We start from the raw sequence: 13,785 nt of genomic DNA, 5'->3' as shown, positions 1-13,785 counted from the left end.
GTCCGAAAACTGCATGCGGCTGACGGCATGCAGCCCAACGGGGGTAGTTTTGCTACCGTGTGTGTGCACGCTTGTCAATCGCGTTTGCCGGCTGTGGAGTGGTATCATACACCACACGGCAACTTCAACTTTTAACTCGTAGAAGAAACGTATACGTGGACGCTGAGGGTGAGTGAGACAGTTCAGTTCACTTCCCTGGCCAGTTCTTACCTGACCGAGCTGCGAGCTCTGGCCTATCCAAGAAAACGCCGCGATGGATGTACTAGCGAGCCTCAGCCTCGTCACGCGCCCAACAGGGCAGCATGATTACATGGACATGTAGTACCAGCCCTACAATAATGCCCGCACATGGTGGACCAAGCTTGGCGTCAGTAAGAAATGAGTCCGTAAAATTGCACCGGAGAGCGGAGATCCACGAAACGGAATGGCCCGTACGTAACATGGTTTACGTGAACCCTATATACTGTACTACTACTATAAGCTCATCGTGGTTTACGTGACGGGAAAACGCATCCAAGTCATGAGCCATCGAATCGGATCAGTCGTCACCACCCGTGCAACTAGACGCGCGAATCTCCCCAATAACAATGCGTGCCACATGGAAGGGTGACATGGATGCGTTATCCCGTCGCTGTAGATCAACAGCAACCCAAAGAAAACAAGATGATCGTGGCCGTCTCAAGCGCCACAAGTAGTAGCAGGTAGCACAGAAGAAAGCAGAAAGCCCCAAGGGCCCAACCGGAAAAGAAAGGCTGGCCACGCGCCAATTGGGCAGGCAGAGCCAGACAGTGACATGCAATGCAATCTCCATGATCTCGCATCCTTCCTTCCCTGCTCTCCTCGCCCGCCTCCTCTTTTCGCTGCGATTATTACGCTTGCAAGGCACCCAATCGGCGTCGTGCACACGCTGCCCGTCGCTTTCTTAACCATCCCAGATTCCCAGTGAGCAGTGGTAACTTGCCGTGGTGTCCCTCCTCGCCTCGATCGTGCGCGCGTGTGGGCGTGGCCGCTATATATCCGCGCGAGCACTGGCCATCGCTTTCTCGCTACACCTTTGTTAACCAACCGCACTGCCGCCGTCCCCGTCTGCCTCCGGCCAGCAGCCATGGCGAGGGGTTCCATGGCCGCGGTGCTCGCCGTCCTGGCCGTGGCGGCGCTCCGGTGCGCGCCGGCCGCCGCGGAGCTCCCGCTGGTGGAGCACCCGGCCAAGAACGACGGGTCGCTCAGCCTGCTCGTCGTCGGGGACTGGGGCCGCAACGGCACCTACAACCAATCCAGGGTCGCGGAGCAGGTGCGCGATGATCCTTCCTAGGCCCGATCTCCTCTTCCTCTTGGTTCGCCAGTAGGATCGTACTACGGCTTGAGCTCGTAACCGCGCGCCGCGGCAGGGTCGTTGCGATTGGGTGGATGGGGGAGGAGTGGAGGACTGGGGAATGAAAACCGGCTGGTGGTTGGTCCACTTGGCATTTCGGTTATTGTTTATTGGATTGGAAGGGGTCGTCTTGATCTTCTGCCTCCTTCGTGCGTGCGTGCGTCTCCGAGTTTCGCGGGCAGAGCTGCTGCTATGCTGACTCATGGGGATTCTTCGTTGTTGGCGCAGATGGGGAAGGTCGGGGAGAGGCTGGACATCGACTTCGTGGTCTCCACCGGCGACAACTTTTACGAGAATGGCCTCACCGGCGTCCATGACCAGCAGTTTGAAGAATCCTTCACCAATATCTACACCGCCCAGAGCTTGCAGAAGCCGTGGTACCTCGGTAAGCTTCAGTGATTTTATCATCTCCCTCTTTTTTCAGAGAAATGGGAAGCTTTTCAGTGCTTTCTAACGTGCTGCTGCTAAGGCCTGGACGTTTTTGTTCCTTTCAGTTCTCGGAAACCATGACTACCGGGGCGATGCGCTCGCACAGCTTGACCCGGTCATGCGCAAGCTCGATGAGAGATTCGTTTGCATGAGATCATTTCTTGTCAATGCAGGTACATCGTCATATTTTGTTTGAGCAAAGAAAAAGATTATATTTGTACATTTCGGATTTATTTTTTTCAAAAAGATGTTATACTTGTAAGAACAGCATAAGACTTGACTATCATCCATCCCTGTTCTCTCAGAGATCGTGGAGTTCTTCTTCATCGACACCACTCCATTCCAACTCAAGTACTGGACTCACCCCAAAGACAGTCACTACGACTGGAGAGGAGTGGCGCCTCGAAAGGACTACATAGCTAATCTGCTGAAGGTGCACACGTCGAATAAAGATTCTCATCCATGTTAGTTACAAAGCAAAATAAATTCACATCCCTTTTCCGTAAATTTTACAATCTAGGATTTGGATGAGGCAATGAAGAAATCAACTGCAAAGTGGAAGATTGCTATTGGGCATCATACCATGAGGAGTGTCAGTGACCATGGGGACACCGAGGAGCTCCTGCAATTGCTTCTTCCAGTCCTCAAGGTAATTCATAAGTAGCCTCATTATTAGTTTTAAAAAGCACAGAAAAAGAATCGTTTTATGACACTTTCATGCCCTTCCAGGTTAATGGCATCGACTTCTACATCAATGGGCACGACCACTGCCTCGAACACATTAGCAGCAGAGACAGGTTAACAGCGTTTGATAAACATTGTTCTTTTAAGAACAGAGCAGTAAGGCGTTAAATTCACACTTGTTGAAGTTGTCTAGCCTTAACGCATGTGCTTCTGTTGTACCAGTCCAATCCAATACTTCACTAGCGGAGGCGGTTCAAAAGCATGGAGGGGAGTCTACCAGCCAAATGATGATAAGATCCAGTTCTTTTATGATGGGCAAGGGTTCATGTCCCTCCAGCTAAACCAGGACCAAGCTGACTTCATCTTTTATGATGTTTCTGGGAAAGTCTTGTACGAGTTTACCTCGCACAAAACAAACCACTTCCAGCCCTCCATCTATGTCACTGCAGAATGAGGGAGATGCAGATCATGGCAGGAGAATTAGTTTGGTAGCACTATTTGTGAAAAAAAATTGAATGTGCCACTGTGGTAACAGTGGTAAAGGTAATAGATTGGTATTAAGTATGGTGCGTGGTTCAGCGCTGAAGAAATATTAAACTGGCTGTGAATTATCTACAATAAAGGAGCAGAGATGCTCAGTATGGTGTCCATTGGTTCTGATGCATACATTAGTCACAGGGATCTATTGATGCGATGTGCATTTAGAGAAATATATGCATAAACTCTAATATTGTACCATGCACTCAAAAAATTAAATGAACTCTAGTATCTGGTGGTGACCTTTGCATATTGGTATCAGGATTCAACAAGAGTGCAAAGACTATTTTCTTCAGCTTTCACAAATAAAGGACACTTGTTTGTTTGTGGAAGAGAGAATGCATGGGGATCTGATGAGCTGATATTTCAAATTTTCAAGAATCAATTAAACAAGTTTAAATTAACCAATGGATGGTCTACCACAATGTTTCAGACCATCAGAGAGATCCCCTTAACAGGTCATGCATTAAGTTTGGGTACTCAGATTGCAGAGGCCCCTAACTGCATTTTCAAGTGTTCCATGACACAAATAGTTGCCAAGAAAATATTACTTCAGGCATGCAAATTACAAGTACCAGAATAACTTTGTGTCAAAAACTGGACAAATGTTGCCAACAAAATATCACTTCCAGACATGCAAACTAAAGTACCAGAATAACTCTGGCAAAAACTCGACAACCAAGAAAATGGCAACCAGCTTGAGAGGTAACAGGCTAACAGCAGATAGAACGTTCTATAAAACAGAATAGGTCTATACTAAGCCACATGAAAGCTGTCTGAAATACATATATCAAGGAACGGTCTTCCATAATGTTTTAATACCAGCGAATCCATCTTAGAAATTACCCCAATGAGCAACAGTTAAATCCAAAACTCTCCACGGCCACATCAGACGTAATGCTACCTAACGCCATTGTTATGTTACTATAATTTTAATTTTTATAAGGGCAGTGTTTAGTTCCCTTCACCACATACCTGGGTGGGCTCGGAGGGATCTACAACAAAAATGGTTCCGTTGGACAGCCAATTTGGCAAGAATATCGACAACTTTCTCCTCAATTCTTCTGAATAATTCTCCCACATATCAAGTGCTAACACAACATCATCCCATTCAATAACAGAATCCACACTGCTATATGATCCAAATATGGTTTGTGCAAGTCCATGGTTACACGGTAATGGAAGTTCCGTTCCACTTGATTGCTGTACTTGTATAGTAGGGTAGCAAACTGTTTCTGAACCACCAGTAGTCTGGTTTCTCCTTGCTGCCAGCTCAGGTGCTTTCCAGTAGTAAAATTGCACCACCTAATTAAGAAATTTGAAATGAATGCAACTCAATTAACAGAAAAGATGTCAGATGTAACCTAGTTGAAAGATGTAGGTAAAAAAACTATCGTTTGTATCAAAAAAATTGTTCATGATATTGATCGGTGTCAACAAGCACATTCACTGAGCAATAAACTGATACTTTAAAATCAAGTTCTACAATCCACAGTGACGTTGGAGTAATGGCAGGATAAACTTGCAGGAAATGAGTGGCCAGGAAAAAACATTCAACAACTTAAAAGGGATAATATGATGCACTTGATAAAATTTCTTCACATATTCTTCAGCAGTTTTGGCATCCCTTGGGTTAAGTTTCTTTGGCACATATACTATGATAAAACAGCCTTATTGACTTAGTTTAAAAGGGTCTTTTGGTAGCGATGTTCTTAAGCATTTGGATCTTTTCAAGCTTCTGATCGGTCTTCTACATGCATGAGATGGAAAAATAAATATTCCAGAATTGCATATGACTAAACTCAGCTTTAGAAGAAGATTTTCATTAGGTTCACTGATTTACAACAGAAAATCAACTAGTCCCAAAACTCTGTAGAAGTAGACTATTTCTTGGAACTTCAGTACTTTACTATCATCCACTTTCTGAAATAGCATCTGAGCAGTCAGACGGGCTGTGAAACATTCTTGACCAAGTTAGTTTGCATAATAACATAGACTGTTGATCTTGCATTTGGGGCAGTAATGACTTAAAATGTTTCAAAGGCATACACAGTAGTTACAGGATGCACTGAATTTTGCCATGATTCAATTGGGCATGGAATTAATAAATGCAGGTTGCAACATAGTACAAATTCTGACAGATTCTACTATAGAGGAAACTAAATACCAATGCAATGTTCAGAAAGAATGATGGACTGTTTGGTTCGCTGCCCTCAACTGCCAAGCCAAAACATCGGCGTTGACTGAGACGTGGGCGTCCGTTTGGATCAGCTCCTATTTTTTGGCACACCCAGCCCATCTGCCCTCCCTACAACTGATTTCACGCCAATTTGTTGGCGAAAACCAGGGCGCGTGGATCGGTCAACAATTTTTTGGTCAGCCCGTGATTTGGCAGGGCGAAAGTGGGCAGCAACAAAACAGCCCCTGATTTATTTGTTGAATTAGACTTTTTTGTGCCCTTGTAACATGGATTGCCAAGAAGATTGGTTTCACCTACTCTTGACATGTAACTTCAGCAAGGGGCTGTTGGGCATTCACCAATAAGTACTCCCTCCGTCCCAAAATAAGTGACTTAATTTTGTACTAGCTTTAGTACAAAGTTACTACAAAGTTGAGTCGCTTATTTTGGGACGGAGGGAGTATGTTATAACAAGCCAAATTATCATTTATCAGCGGCAATGAGACAAAGCTTCTTTATAAAAAACTATTCACTCCTCACTGCTGGCATATCTTGTTTCAAAAGAATATATGCATATGATCCTATTGCTCTTAAACTGACTGCAGAATCAAATCCACTCAAAAAGGAAAGTATGCAGAATGCGGTTACCTGAAGAGCGTGCAAGCTGTTGGCAAATATCTTCCCAAAGACATCATCTGCCCTCCCAATTCGCAGTGGCTTCCCAAGCAACTCTATGGGGTCATCAGCTGGTGCAGCACATGTACTCTTGCTGTCTTCATCGCTGCTTGCACGAAAACTAAACCCAAGAATGTGTATTCTAGCACATCGTATGTCAAAGCCAGACTGATCGTAGGAAAACCAGTACATGTTATCTGAGGCTGGCAAAGGAATGTAAGAGTTCTGATCAGCTGGCTCATAGCTCAGTGATGTCTGGGATAGAAAACTAAGGAGCTTTGGATCCTCATCAAAAGAACTATCTCTAGTGAACCAAAGAGTAAGTGTCAGCCTTTCACCCTCAGTTACCTGTAAAAGATTTGCTATAGTTTGTTGATAAAAAGAAAAGTTCTTGTGTAAAACGTCAAAAGACTGAGAATATTTTGAGGAAAAAACAAAGGCTGCCAATGAATTGAGTTTTGCAAAGCCTATGCAAGGGAAAATAGAAAATATTTGACCATGAAACAATTAGTTCGCAATCAACCGTTGCTACAGCTGACTTTAACACATTTTCCCCATTTTGTTTCATAAATAGAAAACATTAAAAATAATAGAGAACTTTTATTGTATCTAAATAATGGCACAAAATATGATAACCAACATTAGTGAAGGAGAATAGGCGTGCATATACTACAGGAAAGAAAATCTGATCCACACAGAAAACAGAAACGTACCTCATCTACACAATGGACATTACGATTATCAGCAGTGTAGATGACAGCATCCTGAAAACAATATTAATTGACAGAAAATGAAAGAAATCATCCAATAGATTTTAGCCGGTGGAAGATAATATCCACATCAATGATTCTAAAAAAATGCATGTAGTGTGTGCTGCTTACACCAGCAACTGGAATAACAGAGGAGGGTTCACCATCCTGAAACTTCAACAGTCCACCCTTAAAGTCCTTTCCATGATTGTTCAAGTAGCACACAGCCTTTATAATTGAATCCAGAAGAGGGAAATAAAGTCAGCATGAGAAAGATCACATCTAAAAGAAGCAGAAAAGTAAGTGATCGGTGTGGGCAAAAACTTATAAGTGATCATCACAGCAGAACTAAGAAAACCTCTCCATGTTATGAATGGCTTCAATATCTAATCACAATGATAATACACAGATCGAAGCATATTTTCAGTGTGTGTTGGTTCTTAACAAACTCATAGTTTCATGGCAGTCATTTCTTACATTGTTCATGAAATTGGCAAGTATTTGCAACAGTCTATTAATGCAAAGCAGGATACATAATGGAATGTTTTTGTTTTACAGCAATACTTAACAACATCTTCCTTGCTTATAGTTCGCCAACAAGTAGGCAAATGGGAACTGAATCAACCAAAATGACAGTTAAGCACTAAGAGCTATGTGATGGCACTGACTCGGAATTAAAAACTCGAGATACAAGGAGAAATCATGCAAACTGACTGAATTCTCCAAATCAGATTGGTCCTCACCGTGAAGGCTCTTTGCCTAAGATAAGGTTTGTTGTCGTCACTGTGCCATCCAATAGAAGCCCCCTTGCACCAACTGCACGCCAAATATAGAGGTTTTGAATAAGGAGAGCATTACAGTGTCAAGTTATGTCAGGTCTCCTACATAAACTACCTTCAAGGTTTATGCGCACCATTAATAAGGTGACAACTTTTTTTATAAGGTTTATTTATGCATTCGTATAAAGTTAGTGGAGTCATGGGGGCAGCTACAATGCAAGGTGCGTATATGAGGGTACTATAAGCATATATGTAAAATTGACTTGCCCCAAGGAAACATGCTGATACCAATGTGAAACTAGTAGGATCGACCAGACAGAATGGCATGAAAGAGGTGATGCGACTGTTCAGCACCTGACTAGTCCGGTGAACTCGACGAAGAGGTCGAAGTGGCAGGAGAAGAAGGACTCGACGGCGTCGCGAAGTCGCTCGCGGATGGGCACGAAGGGGAGGAGTAGGTGGCCGCAGCCGGTGGCAGCCAGATGCGGCAGCGATGTAGACACCACCGAAGGCCGGTACCCCGCCGTCCCGCAGCTCCGGTGCACGAACTCCAGCTCCTGGACACGGTGGCCACCGTATGAGACGGTCGATTCGGATCGCAACAAGCTGGAGTTTGGGGCTCGGAGGAGGAGGGTTTAGGGGGAGGAGCGTGTGATATACCTTGCAGGTCTCGGGGGAGAGAAATCCAGGGAGAAGGAGGCGGACGTTGTCCTCGGTGGCGGTCGGCGGCGGCGAAGCGGCGGCGGTGGCCATGGTTGGAAGAGACTCGGAGATGTGGAGGGGGGAGAGGACAGACCGTGAGATCGGTGGGCCCCGCGGAAGAGGCCTTTGACTACGCTGACTACTCTGTCGACGAAATTGAGCAGCTGTTCAGCTTGTTTTTTTTTTTTGCCAATGGCATACCATATTTTTTTTGAGAAAAGAGCAAAATATTTATAAGAGACCCACGATCGATGCGAACATCAATCAACGGCAAAATTGAGCATGACTTTGTTCGAGGCGCACAGGATGAAGGGATATACAGTAGTCGCTCATTTACGGCAAAACATAGGGTGCCCTATGGAGGTTGATCAATCCTGTCCCTGTAGTCCAAATCTAGGCCTTCTTTGATTTGGAAATTTTTTATGGGATTTCTAGAGGATAAAAATTTTGTAGAAAAAATTCATATGAAGTCATTTGGTTTGTAGGAATGGATTCCTATTCCTATATAGGATAGGAATCAATCTTTCATATTTAAAAGAAAAAATATTAGCCTAGACTCAATAAAAAAAAATTATCCTACGAATCAAGTGACATCTTTTTCTTTATAGAAAGTGAGATGCATGTCACATCATTTATCATGATTTTCCTATTCCTATGATATTTCTATTCTATAAACCAAAGAAGGCCTCCTGAGATGATACGGGATCACCGTATCATCTCATATCCACCCTAGAGATTCAGTCATGCATCAACTAGCGGTCCTACTGTGCGTAAGGCTGGTTGTAATAGGGAGTATCATAGACTAGTATCATGCATGCATACTATCATATATTGGTATCATAGAAGACTACGTTTATTGCCATGCATGACACCAAATAGCACATCATTTAATATGATACGGTATCATAATATGATACTCAAGTCTCTCTTTCTTCATTTAATACTATGCCACCTCATCAAAATTACTTAGTTGGCATATATGATACTACCTATGATACTCCCATTACGGGCAGCCTAATGTCCGTGTCATGACTCCAGAAGAGGGGATCCGCCTCAACAAGTCCCTTTGAAAAAGTGAAAGGAAGCAGCTATGGGCCCCACCTGGACACGTGGTTCGCAGGGGAAGCGACTGATGCGCGGGCGTGATTAGCCGGTTGATTTTAAACCCTTTCCTTAATGGATAGGAAACCTCCGGAGCACCTCACCTCCGGTTACAAAACGCACGCAAACAAACCAGCCATACCAATTTTCACACCACGTACGCATCTGCCTTCGTCTTCCAAAACCCCTCCAGCAATACCGTACCACACAGCCCCGCCGTTCCATGGCCACGGAGGCCATGGCCGGCGCCGTGAGGGACCTGGCCGCCCTCTCCATGCGGTTCCTCCTCCACCTCGGCGGCAACCAAACCAACCTGGCCTTCTCCCCGCTGTCATTCCACTACGTCCTCGTCCTTCTCGCTGCCGGTGCCACGGGCGACACCCTCAACCAGATCGTCTCCTTCCTAGGCCCCTCCGGCAGCATGGCGCACGCATCCCTCGCCTCCCATGCAGCCTCTGCTTTCCTCGCTCGGGGCAATGGCTCGGAGCCCGACGTCCGGTGCGGCGTAAGTGTTTGGGTGGATTCGTCGCTCCAGCTTAGGCCTGCCTTTGCAGACATGGTCACCTCCCAGTACAATGCCACAACTCAAGCCATGCCTTTCCAAGAAAAGGTGATTTATCTATATGAGCAATATGATTTACTTCTGCTGTTATTGCAAATTTTCTACTGGCTAGATTTGATCATCGCTTATCAACTCTTTGGTGTGTCGAATCTCTAATGAAGCCTGACAAGGCGAGAGTTGAGATCAACTGCTGGTTCGAGGACAAGACAGGCGGCCTGATCAAAGAACTCATGCCGGAGGGCCTGTTGGAAATATGAGCAAATTACTACGAGATTTAATCCGAATAAATAGGAAATAGATCATGACAGCAATAGCAGAGATTAAACTAATCATGCAAACTAGCATAGTAGATGAACATATCACATCTAGGGCACATACTAGAAACATGAATTCTACCACAATCTCGAACAGGAAGGATATAATCACATACGGTGCAGCGGGAGCAGCACCACCGGCGTTGACGTTGTCGCCCATGTCGTCGAGGATGAGGTTGCCGAGGTCGGGGAAGAAGTCGTCGTTCGCGAAGTCGTCGCTGCCAGCAGTCGCGTGAGTGCGCTCCCCAAAAACCTGATCGCCCCTCTCCCATACAGGATCACAAGAGGCGGGGTTCCGGAGGCCTGCTGTCTCTTTTCCCGGTGCACGCCGAAAGGAGGGATGGAGAAGACTTGCTTGGCGGCATAATGATCTAGAACGATGGTGAGAAATCATACGAAGCGACGGCGGGAAGGATAGACGTCTGCCTGACTATATAGTGCGGGCCGGGTAGGTCATGGGAGTAAACCCCACGTCCGAGTCGTCACGATCCAAAATAATCGAAAACGGTTCAGTAATTAATGCATCTGTTAATTATTAATTGATGACTCATTAATTTTTCCAATATAGACAACGTGCATAGCTCTGTCCTCGGCTCGGCTCAATCCCGCAACCCGCGGCGCGTCGTGACGAGGCATGGCGTGGCGTGGCGAGGCGAGCGAGGAGGAGGAGCGCGCGTGTAGGTCTCCTCTTCTCATGCTCATACAAGTGGTAGAAGAGCTCACCTTATAAATAGGTGCAACTCTCTCTCAACTTCCACGGTGGGACTAAACTTTAGCCTCACTCACTCCACTCACATGTGTGCATGAATGGGCCAAGAGAATTTCAGAATTTTAGTTGGGCTTTGGGCCAAAGGCCTACTAGCAAAATTCCAACAATCCCCCACAAAGTCTCATTGGCACATCTCATCATTTAGTTCCAAAACATTATTTATATACCGGTGCTTAGTGGAGACTGTGAAGTTGAACTTCCACTTAGAGATTTATGCTACACTAGATCACAACTTGAATAGTGGACTATGCCTTGAACTACAAGTTTTCTGCGATACTAGTTTCACACAAATTCTTGACCGATACTGGGTTGCCGCAAGGCTTCCCCGCGGGTGGAGCGTATGCGTCATACTCCAGGGCCTTTTCATGAATTTATTAGAGAACACCCAATTCTCATAGACTGTCACGTTAACAATCAAATTCATATAGGTGTGTTCCTCAGAAGATGTTCTGCAGGACAACATCTCTGCTTACCCGAATAAGCCACTTGGAACACATTAAGATAAGTATCAACCTGCCATGCAGATCAGGAGAGTATTGCATCTTCATGGAGTGGGATAGTAATATAGGGATACTCTCCTCCCAGCTGACCAACAGCTTGTCTCCCACTTCTACTTCACGGGATCTCCGATCACATAGAGTGGGTTACCACTATGGACAACTCATGCGGTGGTCTCAGACCCATCTCCATCGATGCATTATCTATCACATTACGTGATAGACCCTTTGTGAAGGGATCTGCCAAATTTTTCGACGTTTGGATATAATCCAACGTAATAACTCCGGAGTTCCTCAATTTTCTGACAGATTTCAGTCTCCTCTTCACATGCCTTGAGGACTTCATATTGTCCTTAGAACTGTTTATCTTGACGATCACAGTTTGATTATCACAGTTCATCAGGATAGGGGGTATTGGTTTTTCAACCATAGGTAAGTCCATCAAGAGTTCACGAAGCCACTCTGCTTCAACAGTGGCAGTGTCTAATGCTGTGAGTTCTGCTTTCATAGTTTACCTCGTTAAGATGGTCTGCTTGCAAGACTTCTAGGAAATAGCACCACCACCAAGTGTAAAAACATAACCACTTGTGGCCTTAATCTCATCAGCATCAGATATCCAGTTTGAGTCACTATAACCCTCCAGTACCCTTGGATACCCGGTGTAGTGAATCCCATAGCTCGCGGTGCCTTTCAAATAGCGCATAACTCTCTCAAGCGCATGCCAATGATCATCTCCCGGTTTTGACACAAACCGACTCAGCTTGCTCACAGCAAAAGAGATGTCAGGCCTCGTGGCACTCGCCAAATACATAAGCGAGCCAATAATCTGAGAATACCTCAGTTGATCTCTAGCAATCCGTCGATTCTTTTGAAGCAACACACTAGCATCATATGGAGTTGGAGAAGGCGTGCAGTCGCTATACCCAAAACGACTCAAGACCTTTTCCACATAGTGAGACTGAAGCAGTGTGATCCCACCATTCTCATCTCTCAACAGCTTGATGTTTAAGATAACATCAGCTACTCCTAGATCCTTCATCTCAAAACAGCGAGATAAGAAATCCTTAACCTCCTTGATTAAATCAAGTTTGGTTCCAAAGATCAATATGTCGTCGACATACAGACAAAGAATAACTCCTTCGCCCCCACCATAGCGATAGTACACGCACTTGTCACCATCGTTTACTACAAAGCCGGCAGCAGTTAATGTTCTTTCGAACTTCTCATGCCACTCCTTAGGAGCTTGTTTAAGGCCATATAAAGACTTTAATAACTTGCACACCTTTCCTTCCTGACCAGGTACTACAAAACCATCTGGCTGATCCATGTAAATTTCCTCCTTCAACTCTCCATTGAGGAAAGCTGTCTTAACGTCCATTTGATGAACGAGAAGACCATGTGAGGCAGCCAGTGATAGTAGCACCCGAATTGTGGTCAGTCTAGCCACGGGTGAGTAAGTATCAAAGAAGTCTTCACCTTCTTTCTGGGTATAACCCTTGGCCACAAGCCGTGCCTTGTACTTTTCAATCGTACCATCAGGTCTAAGCTTCTTCTTGAACACCCACTTACATCCTACAGGTTTGCACCCATAAGGACGGTCAGTGATCTCCCAGGTACCGTTAGCTAAGATGGAATCCATCTCGCTACGTACAGCTTCCTTCCAGTAGTCAGCATCAGGAGATGCATAGGCTTCTGAAATAGTCCTGGGTGTGTCATCCACGAGGTACACAATGAAATCATCACCAAAGGACTTTGCAGTCCTCTGTCTCTTACTCCTCACAGGAGTTCCATTGTCACCCTCAACAGGATTCTCAACGTGTTCCATCGCAATGGTGGGTTCAGGAATTACAGTGAATTCCTCACTAGATGGAGTAGGTATCTCCTGATTTGATGAACTCGACATATCCTTCATAGGAAATATGTCCTCAAAGAAAGTTGCATCATTCGACTCCATAATCGTACCAACATGCATGTCGGATACCTCAGATTTTATTATCAAAAATCTATAGCCGATGCTATGAAAAGCATAGCCCAGAAGAACACAATCCACGGTTTTTGGTCCAAGCTTGCGCTTCTTGGGAATTGGTATATTGACTTTCGCCAAACAACCCCAAGTACGTAGGTAAGAGAGTTTCAACCTTTTCCTTTCCCATTCCTCAAATGGAGTCATGGTCTTATGCTTTGTGGGAACTCGGTTTAGGACATGACACGCAGTCATTAGCGCCTCCCCCCACCATTCCTTGGATAGACCCGAAGTGTCTAACATGGTGTTAACCATATCAGTTAGAGTTCGGTTCTTTCTTTCGGCTACCCCATTTGACTGGGGTGAGTAGGGAGGCGTCCTCTCATGGATTATACCATGTTCCGCACAAAACAGATCAAATTCATTGGAAAAATACTCTCCACCACGATCGGACCTAAGCCGTTTAATTTTTC

The 13,785-nt window shown here is 45.1% G+C and overlaps 3 protein-coding genes across 3 annotated transcripts in view; 2 read left to right on the top strand and 1 right to left on the bottom strand.

Annotated features, from left to right (window-relative positions):
- The first annotated feature begins 961 nt into the window (after window positions 1-961).
- LOC100682408 (purple acid phosphatase 3) lies at window positions 962-3,135 on the top strand. The gene is made up of 7 exons (XM_044506842.1): window positions 962-1,291; window positions 1,601-1,757; window positions 1,867-1,974; window positions 2,107-2,234; window positions 2,322-2,450; window positions 2,531-2,598; window positions 2,708-3,135. Exons 1-7 carry the CDS (start codon window positions 1,106-1,108, stop codon window positions 2,937-2,939), a joined length of 1,008 nt encoding a protein of 335 aa, XP_044362777.1. The 5' UTR covers window positions 962-1,105; the 3' UTR covers window positions 2,940-3,135.
- Window positions 3,136-3,341: 206 nt separating this feature from the next.
- On the bottom strand, window positions 3,342-8,270 carry LOC123085218 (uncharacterized). The gene is made up of 7 exons (XM_044506841.1): window positions 8,065-8,270; window positions 7,759-7,961; window positions 7,369-7,441; window positions 6,758-6,853; window positions 6,590-6,640; window positions 5,850-6,224; window positions 3,342-4,327 (listed from the first exon to the last, which is right to left on the bottom strand). The coding sequence occupies exons 1-7, from the start codon at window positions 8,155-8,157 to the stop codon at window positions 3,977-3,979; spliced, it is 1,242 nt and encodes a 413-aa protein (XP_044362776.1). The 5' UTR covers window positions 8,158-8,270; the 3' UTR covers window positions 3,342-3,976.
- A 1,175-nt stretch (window positions 8,271-9,445) lies between these two features.
- LOC123081773 (serpin-Z1-like) overlaps window positions 9,446-13,785 on the top strand; it is a 36,914-nt gene continuing 32,574 nt past the window's right edge. Inside the window, exons 1-2 of the mRNA XM_044504304.1 lie at window positions 9,446-9,817; window positions 9,931-10,013. Of these exons, the coding sequence (XP_044360239.1) occupies window positions 9,446-9,817; window positions 9,931-10,013 (455 nt within the window). The remainder of the gene's footprint in view (window positions 9,818-9,930; window positions 10,014-13,785) is intronic.

Source organism: Triticum aestivum, chromosome 4A (assembly GCF_018294505.1).
Source record: "Triticum aestivum cultivar Chinese Spring chromosome 4A, IWGSC CS RefSeq v2.1, whole genome shotgun sequence".
Classification (NCBI taxonomy): domain Eukaryota; kingdom Viridiplantae; phylum Streptophyta; class Magnoliopsida; order Poales; family Poaceae; genus Triticum; species Triticum aestivum.
The sequence above is the reverse complement of the archived record's forward strand: the minus strand, read 5'-3'. Positions and strand labels throughout refer to the sequence as shown.

Excerpts from the sequence above, each read along its gene's own strand:
- LOC100682408 (XM_044506842.1), top strand. The coding sequence starts at position 1,106 with ATGGCGAGGGGTTCCATGGCCGCGGTGCTCGCCGTCCTGGCCGTGGCG. Across the intron at positions 1,758-1,866 it reads GCAGAAGCCGTGGTACCTCG|TTCTCGGAAACCATGACTAC; the intron begins GTAAGCTTCAGT and ends TGTTCCTTTCAG. Across the intron at positions 2,451-2,530 it reads TGCTTCTTCCAGTCCTCAAG|GTTAATGGCATCGACTTCTA; the intron begins GTAATTCATAAG and ends ATGCCCTTCCAG.
- LOC123085218 (XM_044506841.1), bottom strand. The coding sequence starts at position 8,157 with ATGGCCACCGCCGCCGCTTCGCCGCCGCCGACCGCCACCGAGGACAAC. Across the intron at positions 7,962-8,064 it reads TCTCCCCCGAGACCTGCAAG|GAGCTGGAGTTCGTGCACCG; the intron begins GTATATCACACG and ends CACCGTGTCCAG. Across the intron at positions 6,225-6,589 it reads ATGTCCATTGTGTAGATGAG|GTAACTGAGGGTGAAAGGCT; the intron begins GTACGTTTCTGT and ends AATCTTTTACAG.